This window comes from Anser brachyrhynchus (genome assembly GCF_964034855.1).
Source record: "Anser brachyrhynchus genome assembly, chromosome: 1".
NCBI classification, from domain to species: domain Eukaryota; kingdom Metazoa; phylum Chordata; class Aves; order Anseriformes; family Anatidae; genus Anser; species Anser brachyrhynchus.
The window spans coordinates 146,754,892-146,778,689 of record NC_137694.1 but is presented as its reverse complement, the minus strand read 5'-3'; the positions used below and the strand labels follow the sequence as shown (position 1 = coordinate 146,778,689).

Sequence of the window (23,798 nt, the reverse complement as noted above, 5' to 3'; positions counted from 1 at the left end):
TTGCGGAGGATCAGAACTGTGTTTCAGACAAAAGTCTCGACGTACTCTGCTTCTTTAATTGTGTCCTACTTCTCACAACAAGTGGGGTTTCCAAGTAGGTCAGTGTTTTAAGTGTCTTCAGCACTTGACTAGCTGAAGTGTTTCGGCAGAAGGGACATGAATTAATTTTCCTGCAGAACAAAGGACAAGGACAAGACTGCTTTTACCTTTATTTTTTTTTTTTTTTTTTCCCCACACACTTGGTGTGCACATACCTGTGTGAGTTTTCTATGGTTCAGGGAGCTCCATTTCCCACCAAATTGCTGCTGTGGGGTATGAAGCACGAAAACTACAGAAGCAAAAGACTGTTTTCAGAAAAAAAAACACAGTAGCTGATTCTCTCCTCTATTCTGTGACCAGTAGTACATAGAAAAAAAAAGTCCAGGAAAAAAATAGCTTTTTCCCCACGGGATGAATGTTAAATCCTCTGTAGAGATTCAGTGATAGCAATGACAATTGAACATTTGCAGGGTCTTTTATGCTTGCAAGCATCTGGCATCATTGCTTCACCTCACTCCTCGCATTCCTACAAGGGCAACTTTCAATTACAGCGATGTTACAGCAGCTGCTGCTGACAGACTCAGGGAAGGGTCAGAGCTGTATTTTGAGCTCAAACACTAGGCTGGATGTACAGAGGTGTATTAATGGAGCTGCTCACTAGGGATATGTTTCCAATACACTTCTAATAGCAAGTAAATCGTTGCAGGAAGGGGTAGTACCATAGGAACGCATAAAACCCATCCAGTATTTCTTTTCCATCCAACTTTTTATCTCAATTATTCCATGGCTATTGTACCCTACTGTTACTAGGTAAAATATGGCAATAACTTTGAAGCTAGACATACCTGTCATTGACTCTCACTTAAAGATTTTTAGCTGTGCTTATTGCTAACAGTATACACTGCAGCATTTTAATAAATGTCTTGAATAGCCAAGACTTGCTCACAGAGACATCTGACCATAAACACCTCCCTTTGCAGGTCTGAGCCCCACGGAGCTGCCATTTGACTGCCTGGAGAAGACGAGCCGCATGCTCAGCTCAACATACAACACAGAGAAAGCCATAGTGAAAACGTGGCGCCACCTCGCCGAGAGCTTTGGACTGAAGCGAGACGAAATAGGTGGCATGACAGACGGCATGCAGCTGTTTGATCGCATCAGCACAGCGGGTTACAGCATCCCAGAACTGCTAACCAAACTGGTGCAAATCGAGCGGCTGGACGCTGTCGAGTCCTTGTGTGCAGATATTCTGGAGTGGGCACAAGCAATGCCTGCTCCCGAACCAGCGGTGACATCCTGACGTGGCTGTGCTCCCACATCACCTGCGAGAGCAATGATTCCAGCAAGCAGCACACCAAAGACTTTGGACAAGAGACCCTTGACGTTTCTTCTGTGTAATCATTCCCCATACCGATGGGAAGCTTTTCTCTTTTACTTCTAAAAAGTGAAGTTACGCATCTACCAAAACGAGAGCAGAAATCTCCCAAGAAGCTTGGTATAAAACATGTCATTAAACAAAATGATTAAGTTAATCAGTTACTGGTAATAAGTGGACAGAAAAGGATCCATCTTCCAGTCTGTGTTTGAGTATATGTGCAGATAATCCTGTCACTACCCTTCCAGCCTGGCTTTCAAGCCACTGAATTGCTATCTGAAGATATTCCTATCTCTTAGGGCTTTGTTCAACCATTTAATTGTTGCAGTCAACAGCACCACTGCTACAGTATCAATTAATGCACATTAGGCACCCACATTTCTATCAGCTCTAACGCATTTAATATGTAACCAGTTTCATTTTCTGTATTTCCTATGGTTTTGTTGGATCTAGAAGTACGTGCATAGGTCAGCCTGCATACACAGTCTCCAGATAAAATAATTATACTATATGAAAAAAGCCCCAGCATAATTTACAGATGGAAGTGCTTCAAAACTCTGTATATAATGCTTGTAAATGCACTCTTGGTCCATACTAACATTTCAAAAATTGTAAATTCAAACTGCAAGTCCACTTAGGGCAAGCTGGTTAGCAAGAAGGCAGTGAAGTTGGCAGTCACTCCTTGCAAGTGGAGAGGAGAGCAACAAGATTTTCTCTTTCTTGCTGTTAAAAAAAAAAAAAAAAAAAAAAAAAAAGGCAAAGCAAACAGCTAAACAGCTTGTCCACTACTACGACTACAATTTTTTTCCAGTAGTGACATCTATATATCAAATAATGTCTCAAGCAGAGGAATTTCAGATAACGTTTGACACTGAGAGCAAATAGAGTAGATTTCTTTGGACAGCTGAAATGTACAGGAACATGTGTTTTTGAAATGCTGTACTGTAGTCAATGCAGAACACGAGTGCAGGCCCCACAGGTGAAAACTCACTCCTCTGGAAGGTAAGGCACTATCATGAGTTTGTGCGCAACAAAATCTTACCTTAGTTTTTTCCCATTAGCTACTCTGATTTTGCTGTTTACAAGTTCTGTAAAACCTGTACAGACCACACGGCAGGAGCTGTTACCAAATGTATACACTTAATTTATAGCTAAAAGGAGCGATGACAGGTTTCAACAAGTGTCACCACTGAATTAAGAGAACTGGCACTTGCAAAGCTATAGTATTTAAATTCCAAATTGCTTGGCTGAACAAAATGTTATAAAAAACTATTAACTATAACCCTGAAGTTAACAACCAGTATTCCATCACTTAATAACTAGATATTATCTATGATAGTATGGTAATTGTGCTGAACATTTAGTATCCCACTTTGACATCTATATTTACCGATCTTTTCAGCACTTGATCTGTATCGTAGAGGAAGTACGTACTGCAACACAAAACCTATCCTTCTCACTATTCTTCCACCACCTCTTTGGTCTCATAACTCACTCTTCTTTCATTTGCATACACCAAATTTGATGAGAATTTTGATTTTAAAGGAAGAAGAAAGCTGCATTTATTTGAATATTTAACTAGCTAACTGATGTTTAATTTATGGGTCTAATTCTTGCTATCTTGAAATCAATGACAAATTCATACAGACATCAACAGGCTTCAGAAAGATCTGTAGATTTGCTGACAACTCTGCAAACTTCAAGATTTTCAAGACCTTGAGTTTGCAGATTAAGTCTGTTACTACTAAAATAAGAAAAAAAGGAAAAAAAGAAAATGGGAAGATTCAGTTTCTCTTGTGCCAGTGTGTAACAACAGTGTTAGTCAAGGGACTGTCTCCTATACTTCACGTTTCATTTAATAGTACACACCATTTGTATGCTTAAAAGATGACACAGGAATCCGTGTTTCTATGCTTATTGGGCCTTGAAAATCTAGGGTCTTGAAATCATTGGTGCCAATGTGAACACAGACTATTTAACATTATTTTATTTAGTATACAGTATTTTTATTGTTACACAAAAGATGTACAGGAATGAAAAAAATCTTGTAGATCTTGCCAAAGCTTACTTTCTAATAATTTTGTTTAATGCTGTATATATAACTTATTATATTGTAAAATATGAACATAAAATATGCTAATAAAAGAAAGAGGTCAAACGCAGTTGTACTATCTTTATTATTATTATTTCATATATTGTCTTATAAACGTGTAATTAAAAAGTTAGCCAGGGGCAGGCACATTCCTGTGGTATGGGAGCGGCTAGGTAACATACACGAAGGAATCTTTATGCTCCCATAGTATACTGCCTGTCTGCCTCGCACTTCGGAAACTTTCAAAGCAGAAGCCATTCTTCCTTTCACAATTCGGTTTTGGTTCAATATTTCACCTGCTAGCTACTATAAAAATGCCCAACTTCTTAGAGAAACTGTTTGAAAGTTATTATTTATGTCCTGAGAGGTGGTACAGACTGTGAGACCAGCGAGTAATCTCACAACAGCAACACTCTCTCACCGGCATTTTCATTTTGTGTTCCTAAACCAGCAGTACTACACAGCATTATCAAAGACATTATTTGGAAGCTTTTGCTGCATGATAGAAGAATTATATTCATCCGAGCCTATGCTGCACTGTGCAGACTGCTAACAGAACTGCAACTTCTACAGAAGACAGCACCAAGCTTCATTTCCCCCAAGAGCTGGGGACTAAGCTAAGGCTTTCGAAGTATTTCATAGAGATTAAACATTTGCTAAAAGGAATAAACACTGTCCTGCTTAAAAAACAATTTGGGATATTGTTTATTCAGATTCATTTCTGTTTTCAGCATGATGAACACATTCTTGTTCTGTCAACAATTAAAGGAGAGAAAGGCTCCAGAAAGTGCAACAAAGGCTTTGAGTTTGCCAGCTGGTTGGGAAGATAGGATGTTTGGAGTTTCACTTTACTGTCTTTTCACTCCCTGCACTATGTAAGCAGGAGTTAACGTAGCGTGAAGGCACACTGCAACAGGTGCTGCTCTATCAAAACACATCGCTGTCTGAAGGGCTCGACCATTCTTTGCTTTAACATGCTTACGGACAATGATCCAAAGGAAAAACTTTGGCTTCTTAGGTTTAACTTGACAGAGCACAAACTCAAATCTGAGTAAAATATCCACGCCCTTCCATTGTGCAAAATAATAAAACAAGAAAACAAAATCCAAACCACAAGAGCTCCAGTGGGATGTCATCTTTGTTTCATTTTTTCCATTTTGCTTCATTTTTTCCTTCCTGTGTGGCACTTCCAGCTCACTGGGATATACCTGTGCAAATGCAGGTGTCTGCACTGAGATTAATCTTGTACTAAAGCAGACATCTAAGATAATCAAGACGAATTGCATCTTCTAACTATAGGCTACAGTGTCTCTCAATGATAAAGAGAATCTGGCGTGGCAAGCCAGATGATGTAAACATTTATTCTATGGATGTCGAAGGTTAGATGAGTTGAATCTTACCAAGTAAGTAACGTATTTCAGGTTTGTGACTATTTTGGCTCAGTAATGTCTCTGAAATACCTGCAGCCAGCAAACACAGAATGAAGATGAACCTCAACCTATTATTAGTGATGTTAATTAGTGTTTTGTTTTTGAATTATTGAATCAGATGAATGCTTCTCTGGCATTGCGTAATAATGTTCTTGGTATTTACAATTTGGCTGATAAAAGGTTAGAGCAAAGCTATGATTGACTCTGCTATCCTAAATATGATAAAAAATTAACAAGACTTAACAAGCAAGAAGAAGTTAGAAGTTTCTGAATTTATACATGAGAACATTACAGATTTCAATCTATTACTGTAGACTTTACCTCAAACGTAAATACATTTCTTACGACAGAATCTGAAACCGAACTTACTTCAATGATCCAAAACCTAAAGAAAGCATAACCACCTTTGCTTAGAAGTGGCTCTTTACCAGTCCAGCAGTATTTGATCAAGTACAGACCATCTTCAATGCCAAATATCAATCCTGATTTTGGTGTAGAGAAGCCAATTGCCATTTTTTTTATTTATTTGGGGGGGGGAGGATATTTTTTGTCCTCAGCTCCTGGCACCGCTTCTTTATGAAACACTCATTATCTTAGCCTGAGCTTTTTAACCTAATGCTCAAAGAACAGACTGAAGGAAAAAAAGTTGGTTAATTACATTATAGCATTTAAAGTGGTTCTTACCAGAATCCTGATGATCAGGAAACCTGAGCATGGTCTTGTCTTTATAAGAAATACTTCATAAGGAATGCCCTTGAATAAGTCTAAGTTAGAACAATATTTAATTCACAGTCACTGTATGATCTTATGTTCCTTTAAAATGATGCATTTTCACTACACAGTGGAAAATCTGCTGTTTTACCTTGTCCTGATTGCCACATACTGTCTCAAGCTCTCCCTCTTTACAGGGGAAAAAAATATGTCTTCTTTCAGAGCAAAGGAGCATAGCAGCAGCAAGAGAGGCTTCAGGAATGCAAGGTGGGAAAGGCTGGGAGGAAAAGTGAGAAAGCAGAGACTCTACTGCACAGCACGGAATGGGAGAAAACTGATAAGGGCAGGGGCAGATGGACAACAAGGCCTCAGATAGTTATGTATAGGTGAATTTTTCTGGGAGTCAGAGGAGATGCACAGAGTTTGCTGCAAACATGGTTGTTAGAGCTGGAATAAAATTTAAGACCCACCCTCTCAAGGAAATGAGAGGTCAGGAGAAGGTTATCAAGGAGTACTTTTATTTCCTTTTTCATATGCATTTTTCAAAAAAGGTAATTGTTCTTCTGTATTCTGTGGTAAAACCCAGCTTTGAGGTTGAAAAGACCCTCTGTGTCCTTGGAAATGTTTATTTAAAACACACAAAAGATTCATATAAAGCCCTAGTCAACTCAAGGTTTTGCCACAAATACTTTCTACAGCCCATGTCATAAACACTCTAAAAATCGTGCTTTTTTTTTTTGCTTTTGTTTTGCTTTTTTTTGCTTTTTTTTTTAATATCAGCAGGGCCCAATAGAAAAGGCACTTAACTGCATATCTGCAGACTGACCTTGTATTTTGAAATCCATCACCAGCCTTCTGGATGACTTTGTGGAAAGTTCCTCCCAGAAAATAAAAATGATTATCACCTAGCAAGACCTTTCCCACCTAATCCTATTTTCTTAGCCTGCCTGGTATCATCTCATTCTTTCCTTAGAGAAACTCACTTGGCTTTGCAGACTCTCTATTATATTAGGTTGCAGTGGGGAACTGGCTTCTGTATAGCATCTACCATCTGGTGGTCCTGGTGTGAACAGAAGCAAGGTGAACAAAAAAGGATAGGTGTGTTTTGGAGCACAAAGCAACAACAGTGGGCTGCCTCCATATTCTGTAATTTGGGGTCATTAATCCCTTCTTCGTGAGCAAAAAGGTAAAGTGGTTACATGCTCAGTGAGAGGGGTTGGAGGATGACTTGAAAAAGGCATACCGGTTTAAACAGGAGAAGCCCACCATCCGTATGCTAAGCTCTCCGTCATGAACTCAAGACCTCCCATGGTTTAGAAGTCTTGCTTTGTTATTAGGAAGGTATATTGAAGAGGTGGGGGAGAAAAAAAAAAATAGCGTTCCAAGTGAAAACCATGACCCGGAGGTAAAACAAGAACCTCCTGCATGCGGAAGTCATTCCACAGCAAGCAACGTCTATACGTCTCTGTGATAATGACAAACAAAGAGAGCTTGTGCCCCTGTTATGTACTGGATAGGCTTCCTAGTGGATATTCCAGTAAGTATATTCATATAAACAAGGTAAAAATGCACTGGATCTATCAGCCTATATCTAGTTGCATACATATTCTATTCCCCCGCATCCAAATGAGTTCTTCTGATTATTTATTGTGATATGATTTATAAAGCATAGCACCTGTTACCTCAGGCACTAATTTATCATTATCAACCACTCTTCAAGGACAGAAAAATGTTGATTCCTTTTTGGTAGTGTTCTGTGAAACTAGACTGTCTGAATACTTATATTATGGAATAATGATAAGGAGCCTTTGCATGCTCTGCAGCAGAAGACATCAGTGATTCGTTGTTATACAGATCATACCTAGGCATCTCATTTGTCCATCACATTTAAAAGAAAAAAAAAAAAAAGAATCCATTTTTCTTGTTGGTAAAAGGGGCTGCTCTAAACACAAGTCTACAATAGGCTACATTCAGGTTAGTATCGCGAGAAACAGCCCAGGAATACACAATGACTTTCCAACTTAATCCACCACATAGAAGTAAATCAGGAACAAGTAACACTAAGGACATATAAGTAGAAAGGCTGAAACTGAAAACGGGAAGGAAGCGGAGTTAGGCTGTGTTTCTGAAATTTGGCCTTGGTGTGCAAGGCTGCTCTGAAAAAAGTTAGTCGTGCTTCAATGGAAACTAGGAGGACATCAAGCTGTTACATTTTGGGAAGGACCAGGGAATGACAAAGTTTTGTTTATTTGCATTTCTTATATAAATAGCTCCTGAATCCACATACTAGAATAATATTTCTTCCGAAGGACAAAACCCGTCTGGCAGCATTAATTATCTCTGACCTTCTTCAAAGGCATATTACTTTTCCAAAAAGCTGATGTGTGGGTGGAATATTATGCTCCTTTCTGAAACTTTTACCACGTGATACCTTTTTTCCTGTAAGCTGGATCACATATTTTTATTTCTTTTCTCCATAATTAACCACATCGAGGATGCCATTTTATGGAGCTGAAGATGACCTTAAAGATATCTAATTAGTAGGGATGTTGTCTTGTGCTGAGCTTTCACAGCTACTGTTAGCAGTATCCCAGCCACCAAGCCTACAGCCCTAGCTTGTGCACATCTACCAGAGCAGTTACTTTCCATTAAGTTGCACTGATCAGAGATGTCATTTATTACAGATATATGGCTTGCTGGATCTCTTTTTCTCAGGTAATTGACTGTGACATTGATCAGAATGTCTTGTTATGTTATGTCTTATTCTTCTTTTTTTTTCAGGACCATCCACTCAAAACCAAAAGAAACAAAACAAAAAGAAAGTAGCCACAAGCAAGCAAACAGTAAGTGCCTATGTTCAAAATTCTCTCTTGTAGTAGTGATTAGGTAGTCAGAAATATCCAAGATGCTTTCAAAATTATGGAAAGAAAAAAAAAGAAAAAAAAGGAAAGTCTAATTAAGGAGAACCATGGTCAGAAGACTGCTTTACAGACTTTCATCAACCCCAAATGTTTCTAGTTTTGACAATGGATAGTGGTGGTTTGGACACAGCACATTACAAGAGTCAGCGTAACACAAAGATGCCTTTGCCCATCACAGCATTTTTCCGGGGATGCTGAAGGAAGGTAGGAACACACCATAGCGCAGCACCATTCCTTTCAGAGTAACTTTTGCGAGTTTTAAAAATGTGAGTGCTATGTTATTACTAGGAGCACAGAGGGGCACTACTTTATCACGGTAATTCCTCTAGCCGTTTACAAAGTGAAGGTTTACCAAATTTCATAGACCAAATTTTCACACTTTCTAGACTAAATTTAAATACGTTATCATGAAGATAAATGCTTTCTACCAGGAAATCAATCACTGAAGTCATTTAACTTTTGGGTGAAAAATTCAGTACATAATTGAAGGATCCATTGTCATACCTCTGAATTATGAGCTCTGCTTACAGTCTCTTTTAAATCTGGTCTGGTAAGTAAAATGATATATTTAAGACATTTGTGCTGATCATGAATAAAGTTTTTCGAAAAAAATGTTGCCTTCAGCATACTTTCACCTTTCTGGTTCATTTATCTGCTAGAAGACACTTTTTGCCAAGATGATAGATTAAATTAAGTTATGCAAAATTTAAATTAAAAAAAAAAAAAAAAGATGTAAGCCAGTCATGTTCAGGGGAACAAGGAAGGGAACGACGAAATACTGCTTTAAAGGACAGACCTTTCGTCAGGTGGGAGGTTAAAAATATGAAGGAAGGAAGCACAACTACAAGTGCCCAGGCTGGGCAATGTTAGCCTAGTTCATTTAGATCTGCCATGCTTCTGTAAATACCACTGTCTGCTGTCCAGGGAGCTGTCTTTCTTACAGATTTGCCCAGTTTAGACTTTGTAAATCTTGTCTAAAACACTGTCTTGACTGTTTTGACAGGAAGCCTTCAATAAACAGCAAGGGGGATTACAACACGAATTATGCAATATATAGGTTTGGGAAAAAAAAAAAAAGGTATTTTTCTCCCTGTTTGGAAGGCTTTTCTGGGATGAGAACTATCGTAATACGAGCAGAAGCAATACTCACTTCAACTTTCCTAATGAAGGCTCCCACAGCTGTTCTAAAAAGCAGCAACATAAAATTTGGGGTCAGTTCTTTATCACCCTTTAAAGTGACAAGGTGTGACTACCAGAAACTTGCTACCGTCATCAGCATGAAATGAAGGTAATTGCTTCTGGGGACCTAGGTGCAGCAAGACAGAGCAGACTGCAGCTGGCTCAAAGCTACATGTTCTGACTGATCAGCTGTCTGCTGCCAGCAAGTGTAGGAGTCCCCGTCTCTCTTTTAAGTGAGAGCATTCATAAGGTTTCTCTCTTCTCAAACAAATTTTCTCACCATTAGTTGATAACTTCCCTTGCCTGCTACCAAATCTGGCTGGAAGCAGCTTGCATGTTCAAAATAGCATGACACTTTTGGGGGATGCAGACGGACAATGATCCCATAAACCGTGTTTCTTTAGGAAATCAGGAACCAGGGGGAATAGCTAGTTGGTTACCTCTGTCAAATGTCTCTTGTTGCAGATAATCTTCCAACAGAAGGATAAAGTAGTAGAAACTCACGCTCACATTACAGTACCCAAATGCTGCAAAAGCAGCAAAAAGCAGGCAGTTCTAGGTTCCATCTGAAAAGGAAAGACTACAAAGAGATCCCCCAAGCATGACCAATCTGACAGAAATTTATTCGTCATCTGACTTCAGCATTGATCCAGTAGAAGTGTATCACACAGGACAAAAGATCCACAGAGGGACACATCAGAAAACTGGAAACAGGGCCTTTTGTTTAATTTTTAGTTAGGCAAACAGGCAAAGCAAAACCTTTTAAAATAGTGCAATAGTGCTTGATATTGCCACTGAGGGCTATCTCCCATCTTTAGGTTTCCTCCTGCCGCTGCTCCTAACCTGTTCCGAGTTCACTGGGTGAACTAGGAACAAACTGCCCATTGTCGGAGGCTGCAGAGGAAAGCACTGCTGGGACCTCCTCATCTTCCTCCCCCTGAGACTTGGTGTACAGCATCAGCCCAACCTCCTCTCTCATCCACTTTCTCTTACAGACCTGTTGATCCCATGCATGCAATCGTATTGCTCCGGCATGTTACTGGAGAGAGGGAGACATGCCCCTAGGCCGAAGCTCCTTCCCCTTCCCCACAACCCCCTGCTCATTGCTGGAACAGAGGCCGCCAAAGAACCTCGGGGGAATGACAGCAAAATGGGGATGTTCGAGCAAGGCCTCAACACGGACCGGCATGGACAGCCAGGCCGGGCTGCCCTACAAGGTTGGTATTCAGGACACTGCAACAAGCAGGTGTGTACAAAACTCAGTGTAGCAAACATTTGGAAATGCAAATATAGAAATACAGTAATTTTAGTATGATAGTTTGCTGGTATCTACTTCTGCCTCCTAATGACAAAGGTAAGAGAGGTTATCTATGCTTCTAAGTTACGCACCATTATTAGTTAGCTTAGTTACTGTAGATTATCAATGAAAAATTGAACCAGAATAGCTCAAAAATTTCCAGTCATTTCTGATCATGCTAGTTCCATTTATTCCTAGACTATTTTCCTTAAAGTCTCTGATCCTGAAATCACATTGTTCTAAGAGTCTCATTTGCATTTATAGTCCGCATGTCCCATAAGTAAAAGCATATTTACCAGTGCAATCCAACACAAACTATAAAAGAGATAGCAAATAAAAACAATACAAAATTCATCTTTTTTTTTTCCTACCCTTATCTAGTAGGATTCACAAATATTTCTGCATTAACAGAATTGATTAGTGATTAATTCAGGAACAGATATGACATAGTTTACATTTTTAAAAGATTTTCACAGAATATTATTATGACACTTAATAAAGGATTAGTATAAATTGTCTCTCACAACTGGTTTAAAAAATTAGTTCTGAAATGACAAGTCCAGCTTCCATATAACTCTACTGAAGTCTGACTTTCATTTTTTTTACATGAAAGAATCAAATGACCACTAACTGTCTGCACATCCAAACACTGTTACACTGAGTCAAAAATCACATGTGCATTCTGGAACTTAACAATAGTTGCTATATTTATAGAACTATCTATTCTTCATAAGACACTCCAAATTCATTTGTATAATTCATTTGTCGATTTCTAGTACATTTAAGGTTTACTTTAATATGAATGGAAATTGAGCACTGCTATTTTTCTTTGCAGCTCTGTTAAAATTTACTTAAGATCAAAATCATTAGTCTCATCCTTAGTCAAATCCTTCATTAATTTAATTATATTAACATTTAACAGGTTCACTTTTTAAATTTAATTTTAACATAAACACTCAATATAACAAAAATTGAAAATTAACAGTGATTCACTTCTTCTAACAGTGAACACTTACTAGATGGTTACAGGCTCTTCAGGAGGGACAGGCAGGGTAGGCGAGGTGGTGGGGTGGCGATGTATGTGAAGCATGGGCTGGACTGTGTGGAACTTCAAGTTGGCAATGGCAAAGTTGAGAGCCTCTGGGTAAGGATTAAGGGACAAACAAATAAAGGGGATGTCATTGTGGGAGTCTATTACAGACCAACCAGCCAGGAAGACAACACCGATGAATTATTCTTTGCGGAACTAAGAGATGCTTCCAGCTCAACTCCCCTTGTCCTTATGGGGGACTTCAACTTGCCAGACATCAACTGGGATCACCACATGGCTGACAGGAGCAAGTCCAGGAGGTTCATAAAGCACCTAGATGATTACTTCTTGGTGCAGGTGCTAAGGGAGCCAACAAGGAAAGGTGCCCTCCTAGATCTGTTGCTGGAGAAGAGAGAGGGTCTTGTGGGGGATGTGGCAATTGGCAGCCTTCTCGGTCATAGTGACCATGAAGTGGTTGAGTTTAAAATTTATGGCGACAGAAGGAAAACTGCCACCAAAACCTCAGCCCTGGATATGGGGAAAGCAGACTTCAGGCTGCTCAGGGAACTAGTCAGCAAGGTCCCCTGGGAAACTGCTTTTGAAGGTATTGGCGTCCATCAGTGCTGGTCAGTCTTTAAGCACTGCCTCCTAAAAGCACAAGATCAGGCAATTCCAAAATATCGGAAGTCAGGCAAGCAGGGCAGAAGGCCAGCCTGGCTGACCAGGGATCTTCTACTGAAGCCTAGGTGAAAAAAGAAAATGTATGGTTGCTGGAAGGAGGGTCAGACAACATGGAAGGAATACAGGGACACTATTCGCGTTTGTAGGCAGAAAATTCATGTAGCCAAAGCCCAACTACAGTTGAAGCTGGCCATGTCTGTGGGAGACAACAAAAAGGTTTTTTTTAGATATGTGAACAGAAAAAGGAGGACCAAAGAAAACATAGGTCCGCTACTTGATGGGGAAGGTCTCCTCACAGACAAGGACATAGGCAAAGCAGAGACTTTTAATGCTTTCTTCGCCTCTGTCTTCAACGCTGATGATGGGCTTCGGGACCCAGGGTGCCCTGAGCTGGAGGACCATGATGGTGGGAATGATAAACTCCCAACCGACCCTGAACATGTGCGGGATTTGCTGCTCCACCTGGATCCATACAAGTCCATGGGTCCGGTTGGGATTCATCCCACGGTGCTTAAAGAGCTGGCTGACATCATTGTGGGACCTCTCTCAATTATTTTTCAATGGTCTTGGGAATCTGGAGAGGTCCCAGTAGACTGGAAGCTGGCAAATGTTGTGCCAATTTTCAAGAAGGGCAAGAAAGAAGACGCTAGCAATTATAGGCCTGTCAGTCTCACGTCAGTGCCTGGTAAAATTATGGAGAGGATGATCCTTGAAGTTATTGAAGCGCACCTGGGGGACAATGCAGTCATTGGTCCCAGCCAACATGGGTTCATGAGGGGTAGGTCCTGCCTAACAAATCTGATTTCCTTTTATGATAAGATCACCCATCTAGTTGACCAAGGGAAACCAGCTGATGTGATCTTTTTGGACTTCAGCAAAGCTTTTGACACGGTTTCCCATAGGACCCTACTGGACAAAATGTCCAGCATACAACTTAACAAAAACATCATATGATGGGTGAGCAATTGGCTGACGGGCAGGGCTCAAAGGGTTGTGGTAAATGGGGCCACATCAGGCTGGCGGATGGTCATTAGTGGGGTCCCCTAAGGCTCCATTTTAGGGCCAGTCCTCTTCAATGTTTTTATAAATGATTTGGATGTAGGACTAGAAGGGGTTTTGAGCATATTTGCCAACGGCACCAAAATTAGAGGAGTTGTAGACTCTGCTGAAAGTGGAAAGGCCTTGCAGAGGGATCTGGACAGATTGGAGAGCTGGGTGATCACCAACCACATGAAGTTTAACAAAAGAAAATGCCAGGTCCTGCAGCTGGGACAGGGCAACCCCAGCTATACGTACAGACTGGGTGACGAGACGCTGGAGAGCAGCCCCGCAGAGAGGGATCTGGGGGTTGTGGTTGACAGCAAGTTGAATATGAGCCAGCAGTGTGCCCTGGCAGCCAGGAGGGCCAGCCGTACCCTGGGGTGCATCAAGCACGGCATCGCTAGTCGGTCGAGGGAAGTGATTGTCTCACTCTGCTCTGTGCTGGTGCGGCCTCCCCTCGAGTACTGTGTGCAGTTCTGGGCACCACAGTACAAGAAGGACATTAAACTGTTGGAGAGTGTCCAGAGGAAGGCAACAAAGATGGTGAAGGGCCTAGAGGGGAAGACATATGAGGAGCGGCTGAGGGCACTGGGCCTGTTCAGCCTGGAGGAGGCTGAGGGGGGACCTCATCACAGTCTACAGATTCCTCATGAGGGGGAGTGGAGGGGCAGGCACCAACCTATTCTCCGTAATAACCAGTGACAGGACCTGCAGGAACGATGTTAAGCTGAGGCAGGGGAAGTTTAGGCTAGACATCAGGAAGAGGTTCTTCACCGAGAGGGTGGTCGCACACTGGGACAGGCTCCCCAGCGAAGCACTCACTGCACCAAGCCTGTCTGAATTTAAGAAGCAATTGGACTGTGCACGTAGTCACATGGTCTGTGTGGTGCCAGGAGTTGGACTCAATGATCCTTATGGGTCCCTTCCAACTTGGGATATTCTGTGATTCTATGATTCTACTTGTTGTGGTTTAACCCAGCAGGCAGCTGAGCACCACACAGCTGTTTGCTCACTCCCCACTCTGGGATGGGGGAGAGAATCAGAAAAAAAGTCAAACTCATGGGCTGAGATTAAGACAGTTTAATAGGACAAAAAATAAAGGGGAAATAATAATTGTATACATATATACATATACACAAAGCAAGTGATGCGTAACACAACTGCTCACCACCTGCCGACTGATGCCCAGCCAGTCCCTGAGCAGCAGCACCTGCCCCCCAGCCAACCCCCCCAGTTTATTGCTCAGCATGACACCACATGGTGTGAGACATCTCTTTGGCCATCTTACATCACCTGTCCTGGCTGTGTCCCCTCCCAGCAGGGCCGCACAAGGAGCTGAACAGTCCTTGGCTCTGTGTGAGCACTGCTCCGCAACAACTAAAACATCGGTTTGTTATCAGCATTAACAATAACAGCCACTATGAAGAAAATTAACCATATCCTAGCCAAAACCAGGACACTACTATATATAAACCACAAGAGACTTTGGTCTTTGGCACATACTCTATGTGCCTCTTTACCACATTATCTTTGCCACTATTAAAAAATACATTTAGTTTCTTAAGTTGGCACCATAAGGAAGAGTAGTAAGTTATCAAACAGTAATGAAGACTGAAAGCCAAGAACAGAACATTGATGTGGATATAGAAAAGCCAACAATTTTCTATAGTTTTGTTTGTTTTTTTTTTTCTTGTTTATTTTCTAGCATTATAATGACTAAGCAGGCAGAGCAGCACATGAGGACTAGAAATACAATTCCTAAATAAGAGGATTTTGTCTCCAGCTGAAAGTATATGGATGCTTTTGCACTGCTGGTAAATCTGACAAATGTGAAATTACTGATAAAGAAATACTTATTCCAAAACATAATCCATTGTTGGCAAAAGCTTTTATCTACTATTAGTATTATTTAAATTTACCTAAATTGTTTTCCCACCAACAGAGTTCATGCTGCTTGCTCTCTCTTCCAGACAGAAGAGACAGTACTACGTCTGGTACTTGGTGCCAGGTCTGATGTAGAATCTTTTCATAGAAAAGTTTGTCATAAATGAAAGTCAGATTGCTTGAAAAAAAATATTGCTTTCAATTTCAATCCACTTTCAAAGACTTAAAGACTTTTGGTAAAAAAAAGACACAGGAAAAACAAGAAAAAATGTAAGAAAATGAGAAGTAAACCTGTTTGAAGTTTTATACTGACTGCCAGTGTTAGTCAAAGACTAACATACAACAGATCTTTACATTTTAATTGCAGTTTCAATTTTACAATTAAATTTTCTGTAGTTACAGTACAAAAGATGAATCAGAAATTAGAAATGGAAGATTAAGTTGAAATTTTAGAAAGTATCCCGTTTCCTACATATACAAAATTCCGAACACTGAATTGTGACAGACTAAGAATATATTCAAGCACATTCAGAAAGGAAATGTGGGTACTAAGAGACCAAATGGGAACTGAATTGGAAATTAATATAAAATACATTAGTAGCATTGAAGTATAATATTATTATCAGGGATTGCTATAGCCAGGCATTTAAAGAAATGTTTATAGGTTACGTTTTCAGGGACATTACAATGCAAAGTTACATGAGAAGTTCACATAAAGCAGGACAAAATACTAGATATTACAAAAACACAGGTAAAGAGCAAATGCCAAGAAATTACAAAATTAAAGTAACTAAAAAATTCTCATTTGATACCTCAAGTTTACTGCAATCAAAATTTGGTTTTAATCACTAAAACTCTAATTATCTGAAAGATAATTTGATAAAATACTTGCCTGTTACTTATCAACCATAGGAATCAATCAATGAATTCATAAAACTCTCTGAAGAGTAAAAAGGAAGTAAAATTTCTGCCTGTATGGAAAGGTTGGTATTAGTGATCTGCTTACTCAGGACACGCAACTTTAGCTGAATGGATCCAATTTCTTAGACTGTATGAGTCACTCAGGACAGCAGCATTATGTCACAAAGTATGAAAGAAAGAAATTTAGCATATTACAGTTTTTCACTTTCCTATTCATGAATGAGGGAAATATCATTACGATTCTACATGATACAAAGTAACTTACAGAATACAGAGGTTTTGATGAACAATTTTATTGAAAGCACTAAAAACAATAAATAAATAAATAAATAAATTACTTTTTGAACTACAATAGAGAGTTGGCATACATTACACAGAACAACAATTCTCAAAAGATAGTGCTAGTCACTTTTGCTTAGACTCGAGTCTAGCACTGTTGCTCTCTGCCACTCCCAAATTATACAGAATTACTCTGAGGTCTACGCAGAAGTGATGGTGATCAGGATGTGTTGTCCTGAGAAGTTCTTTGATCACTTCGGGAAGCGCAAACGATTCAAACATCTTCTTATTGCTTCTGCAAAAGATTTAACATAGAATAATTGACATAAGATAATTGACAAGTTTCAACTTAACAGTAAAGATTTTACAGATCTATTATCTATCAGTTAAAAAAAAATTATATTGGGAGCTTCACATAACTCTGTCTCTAAGCAGAAAATTATCAATGCATTGTAAGAAAAATCTTGACAAAAATCATCAAGAACTATGCTTTCTCTTGACTAAATGGTATTTACATGTAGTACAGTGGAAGATCAAGGAAAACCTGTAAAAAGGTTTCCCCAATTAGAAGCAAGATTTCAGAAACAGGACACGTACAGAAAATCCACAATAACATCAAGGCAAATATAGTAATGAACTACTACAAAACCAAGGGTAAAAAATTTACTTTAAAGAATATATCAAAGTTCATTTTTTAAGATTCATGGCACTACCTGTGAGGTTGTCTTTTAATTAAAAAATTTAAAAATCTGGATTTCTGAGTACACTTTTAGTTTATTTCCAATGAAAAATATGATTTAAATTAGAGTATTTTACAGGAAAACTTTTTTTCCCCCCGAGTTCAATTTTGTTCCTAAGAAAAATCAAACTAAACCCTCAGTTTTGCAAATAACTAACTCTAATGTAAGCTACGGTTTAGTGTAAATACCTGCTTTTGTAAATGAAACAATCCCATTAAATAATGCACATCAATGGAACTCAGCAGCATTCTACCACTGACATGTTGAAGATCTTTGTTACAATAAATTAGTAACCAACAAGCAACGGAAACCTATTTTGTAAAGGTTAACATTCCCCCAAAGTCTTATATGGCTCAAGACCTTAAACTCTGTTTTTTTTTGATAGAGATGAAAATTGACAAAACTTAAATTTAAGTCACATACAAAACAATTTTCAGAGGACATTTTTACCAAGTAACTCGGTAAAACTGAAGGTCGGGGGGAAGAAAAGAAGGGTTTTCTTCTAAGCATTCTTGTCATCTAAATAAATAAGGAATATATGTTCTTTAGGCTAGTTATTTTTTAGTTCATATTCTGAACTACACAGATTTATAGGCAAATTGAGAGACTCATCTTACATATCTATGACAAACATTTTAAACATAATTGCTAACAATGAAAGTCCAGTATTATTTGTATTGGAGCAAATGAACGTCAAAACAGAGATGAGCTTTTTAAAAAAAGAGAAATGTCCCCAAGTTCAGTGATCTAATGGTAATTAACAGAAAAACAGTAATAAAGGATTACTTTATTTCGGAGAGTTTCCGTAGCATAAAACAAATCTTTTTCAAAAAGCACATGTCTAGTCCGGGATTCTGAAGCAATTCAGAACAAGCACGGAAAACGGATTCAGTACTGCAGTATTCCAGGAAAAGCTGTAAGCAATCTGTAAAAGAAAATAATTAAAAAGTTTCATCACAGAACTTGGTGCAGGGAAAAATAAATCATTGATTTATAGCTTTTGAGGGCTTTATATGCCTCATGTTGTGCAACCATGAGAACAATGTAATAACTGGGTATATTCCAGGCATGTGACGCAAAAATCAGGTAAAACTAAGAACTAAAAACCACCCAAGTTCCTAAGAGTTCTGATGTCACCAGCACTTGTGGTATTAAAACAAGGCCTATTCCCCTAAAAACAAAGGAAAATAGGACACTGAACAATTTTAAACTCAAATTAAAAAATCTTATCTTCAGCATGTTTATTCAATGTTAGTTGATCATGATCCTTTTCTTATGATTACATGAGGAGAACACTAAGCTATGCTAAAAAGACTCAAAAGGAAATATTTTAAGCTGCTGCAAAATGATGTACAGAAATAGTACCTGTAGACACTGATGTGATACTAGACAGCCTTTCATTATCAAAATACTGTCACTGTGCTGTTTCAAGACAGGCAGAATAGTAATTGAGAGGTCAGAGTTGGATAAGAACACCTGAATATCGAAACAATTCCTGTAAAATGCTGGATAATTTTTTAACATGGCCATATTGTATAATCTTTTCCATTTATCCTGCTCTCCAAAACTCAGTCAATTTAGAATAAAGTAAAATCTGTTCCCTTGTGTTGTTTCACTCTTGATTCTAATAGTACAGACTGATTTATAGCAACACCATAAAGAACATAAGTAATGATTTAATAGGTAACAGAACTGAACAAATTTGTTAGGAATCCAACAAAAGTCACTATTCACTGCGCTCTGCCCTTAGTGTATAAACACACTTGGTATGCCCCAGGATAAGTTACTTAGAATATGCCATTAAATTAATAGTTATTGTAATATTATTCTACTTTTACTGTAGAAGGAGGTCCTACAATTTATTCCTATAAATATCCACAAAATGCCTTAAATTCCTTTTTGTAGGTGTAAACAAATACCATATTCAGCTTACCTGGGCATTTTTTTGCTGGCTTGTTCTTACTGGTCTTAAAAATACTGTATTATTTTATTATTAAAAATTCTGGTCTTAAGGTATCTTAAAAATACTTTATTAATATATATATACACACATATACACACAGATACACTGTAAGAATGTTTTAACTGTGAGGTTTATAAAACAATATAAAAAATATGCTGAGGGATTTTTACTATAAAACAGAAGAGCCAAGGTGGAAATAATATCTCAAGTCTCACAAAGTTCAATTACGTGAAAGCAAACTGATAAAGACATGCATTTAAAGAGATTTTTCATACATCGTTTATATATTCATTTCAAATAAGCTTTTGCAGAATATATTTTAAATCATCAAAAATGTACAAAGTAAGCATATAATTTAAATGCCTGTCTATCTGATGAACTGGAAGAATAAAAACTGTATATTTTTAAATATTTTTGTTTCATCTCTGCACAGATTTTGTTTTTATTAACTACTGTAGAAAAACTAAATTGGAATCTATCCTGTCAGGATTTGACACAATTTTAAATAATCTGCAAAAGCCTCCCATTGTAACCATAAAAAAATGCAGCATTTTGTAGCTACATTAACTTAACTTGATTGGTAGACTGCAATGAACAATGACCAATTTATCACTGTTGACAGAATTCATCTGAAATTTACCCTCAAAGTAATCAGTCACTCACAGCATCAAATCTCACCAGCTATAGTTATTCAGAAAATTCTGTTTTATAGCTAAAGCTCTGTCACCTCAGAAAATGAAGACTGTCAGGAACACCAGCTTGAAGTTCATGTTTTCACAAATTAACCATTACAGTTTTGCTTCATTTCTAATTGCATGTGGATCTGCCAGGAGACTGGACCAACCCAACCGAGTGATGGAAAGTTAGCTCATGGAAAAGTTACATAAGGACCACAGAAACAGAAAACACTTGAAAGAAACAGTAACAACACTGAACAGCTTCCTAATGAGCTGTTGTCTCTAACACAGTCACCTGCAAGATTGGAACCATTTGCTGAGTTTAACTCATTCTCTTGTCATCAACAGCTGGGCCTGGTAAGAGCCAGTGGTTATGGCACAACAGAGGGCAGGCAAGATAACAGTCAGCGCAAGGCCCCTCGAGTGTGGATGCCTTCGTGGGTGACGCCGAGTTAAGAGACCCCAAGGACAGCTTCAGCCCATCACCCAATACGTGTTGACCTCAGGATGGTATGAATTGCTCTTCAGCTTCCTAGATGTGCAAGACCTTCACGCAGCTGTGACACGGGATGTACGGGAGACCAGCGCCATTCTCAAATGACAATCACACACACACAAAAAAAAAGCAATAAAAAAGGTTAAAAATAGAACAGGATTCCTTATGTCACAGAAGTCAGTTGGACTGAACAGAAGTTTACAAGGAACAGAAAAGACCAGAACAAAAACCTACACCTTGGAGGCCAGGAACTACCTTTATAACAAGACAGATTGTATGAAAAGTTGTTCTTTTTTAACAAGGTCTAACAACCCCTCACCCCCCCATAAAAGCAGAAGGTCTGCCAGCCACAGAAGTAAAAATATCAAAAAATAACTAGTAAGGCCCGCACAAGAAAGATGGGACAGAAGATAAAGGCATTTTAGTCTTTTGGGTGCACACCTTGGCTAGTTTGCTGGTTTGCAGGAAATCTATCTTGATGGAAAGGACAAGGAAGGACAAGCCCCAAACCTGTAATTCCAAAAGAGCCCTTTAGGCAGGGACACCACAGCAGACCTCAGGAATCTGAAAGAAACGTTAGCTGGATTTTATGACAAGGAAAGTTAGACAGTTGTTGCTAACAAGTTGGGAAGTGGCACTTTGTGAAGAGGGAACAGCCAATGTAATACATGTATGTAGGACATGTACAAAAAAAACCAAACCAATCTGAACATATTCATGCCCTTCAATAAAACTCCCAAGACATTTTCAGAAACTAAAGACAGAAGTGTGCTATAGGTTTATGCAGCATTACATGCAATATCATTGTATTGGAGAAGATGGGGATTAGAAAAAGAACTGGAAGGTGTGTAAGGAGTTGGCTAAAAAGAAAGCAAACCATCTGGCTTTGAAAAGTGAACTTCTAGTTTTAAACGGTCTAGTTTTAAACAGCAACCAATATGGTCTGACCGTTGAAGAGTGATTCTAATGAGGCCTTAGAGAGAAAAACACCATTCCACAAATAACCTAGATAGCCTGTAAATCGCAGCTATACACTATTCGGGGTTACTTTGTTTAGTAAACCAGAAAAAGCCTAACGACCTACTAGAATCACTAAAGGAATCACAACTCTCTCTTCCAGGTGGAAACCTAAAAGAGCTTTGTTCCAACAATTCTTCTGTCCTTGCCTGCCTTATTTCCTCTGTTCCACTCCTGCAATAACCAGCTCAGAACTAAGCACAATATTTCAAACAAGATGACAAACTCAAATAAAGTCTTAACATAATTAAACCTAACCTGAGATGCAACTCATATGATTCTGGAACATCATGTCATATAAATAAAGTCTGAACTCTTACAATACACAGGTGTTATTCAAACTGCACAAATTATACCACCTACTTCCAAAAAAAGCCCCAAGGAAAATAACCTTCTTTATAAAATTACTTCAGCTATAGCACTGGTCTCAATTTTCCTCGAATGTTACAGAGAAACATTGGCTAATAAGTACAATTGTTCTATGAGTCAAATTAAGAAAAAAAGTGTATTAAAATTTGGTTTTGTTCAACTGAACAGTGTTTGAGGTGCATTCAAAGTTTATCAAAGCATTAAATCTACTTTCTGTGACAATGTTATCAGATCAGGTTTTGTTATCACACCCATCTTCGGGCAGGTTCATAGCTTAAAGATCACTCAAGAATTAATTATTCCTCCACCTCTGCCTGCTGATTCCTCTCTTCCTTGTAAAAAAGAACTAGCAGAAGAAAGTAACAATCAGAAAAGTAGAAGATATTGCATATGAACACGTAACCTGAGCTGGAAAGTACCAAAGAACATACAATAACAAACTGACAGAAAGAGAAAGAAAGTACCAAACAATGTTATCTTTCAGACCTCCACCATTTCCAATTGAAACAATGGTGTCGGGACTCTCCCCTGACAGGATTCTGGATGTGAAACACCTGAACCAAAATGGGGATGGGGTACATAAAAAGCTGTGTGCCAGTAAAGATGAAGAGCAAATAAGATTATTAATTCTAATTTGCCATTAAGATACTGCATATTGACAGGAAACAGATGATACCAATACCTCAACTGTTACATTTGACGTTATGTTTTCAGTAACTGGATGCCTTATTAGCATTGTTGACGTGTGAACTAGCAAGGGAAACTTGGACACCCACTGGATCAGAAATACTACGAAGCCAAAAGGAATGATACTGCTCTAAAATCTGAAAAAATGAGTACTGAAACCAAGTCGGTCAATGGGCTTAAGCAATACTGCAGAATCTCTTATTATAATTTCTATCAAAGCACAGAAATGTCCATCTTAGGCCAATAGGTGCTTTCTTCTCATGCAGCTTAAGTAATTTCCCTCAATATATGAGGGAGTCTAGGCCTTATGTCTGGAATATGAGGACGAGAATTTTTTTTTTTTTTTTCAGGAAAAAACCTACAAGAGGGCTTCAGATAGGTCTGAAATGTATAGAACCATTAGCATATATTGCTTACTGTAACAACAGGTACATGCAGTTACAGGAAGAGGCAGTGCAAAGCATTTGGTATTTCACATCTGACTCATCTTGCAGCCTGGACAATTAAAATTTGAATCCATAAAAATACTTCACAAAAAAATAAATTAAAAAATTAAGTTATGAAAAAGAACATCTGAAAAAAATCAGTGCTTTTTTTTTCTTACTCAGTTTCTAATCACGTAAGCTGTAACGGTAATATGTTTAAACAAAAATACTGGAATAATCATATAGACTCAGAAGATTATTCCAGCAAATCGAAAGAATGCTTAGGGATTGCATATCATAGAGAAAAAATATAGACTTCGACTCCTGTTGGTCAGAGGCTGTTTCGTTGGGTAACACGTTTCCATATTTTAGTACAAGATCAGCTACTTATGACTTCATATTTAAGGCTGCATAACAATAAAGTTTTAAAATTGTGCATAAAGTCCTGTTTTAGTCTAACACAGAGAGACCTCTGAATATTCACAGCCACCTTCCAGTTTGCTTTTAATAACTTGTTCATAAGAAACATACAAAGGTATGAAAT

The 23,798-nt window shown here is 38.5% G+C and overlaps 2 protein-coding genes across 5 annotated transcripts in view; one reads left to right on the top strand and one right to left on the bottom strand.

Moving 5' to 3' along the window:
- EDAR (ectodysplasin A receptor) overlaps window positions 1-15,421 on the top strand; it is a 144,301-nt gene extending 128,880 nt beyond the window's left edge. For 3 of the 4 annotated variants that reach the window (XM_080573495.1, XM_080573494.1, XM_080573493.1), the window contains exon 12: window positions 1,020-3,570. In XM_080573495.1, the coding sequence (XP_080429621.1) occupies window positions 1,020-1,339 (320 nt within the window). In that variant the 3' untranslated portion in view covers window positions 1,340-3,570. Of the gene's footprint in view, window positions 1-1,019 lie in introns of all 4 variants that reach the window. The other variant, XM_080573492.1, reaches the window with a different exon arrangement.
- A 4,215-nt stretch (window positions 15,422-19,636) lies between these two features.
- Window positions 19,637-23,798, bottom strand: part of CCDC138 (coiled-coil domain containing 138) — a 55,026-nt gene continuing 50,864 nt past the window's right edge. The window contains exons 36-37 of the mRNA XM_080573412.1: window positions 21,198-21,266; window positions 19,637-20,852 (exon numbers count right to left, since the gene is read on the bottom strand). Of these exons, the coding sequence (XP_080429538.1) occupies window positions 20,785-20,852; window positions 21,198-21,266 (137 nt within the window). The 3' untranslated portion in view covers window positions 19,637-20,784. The remainder of the gene's footprint in view (window positions 20,853-21,197; window positions 21,267-23,798) is intronic.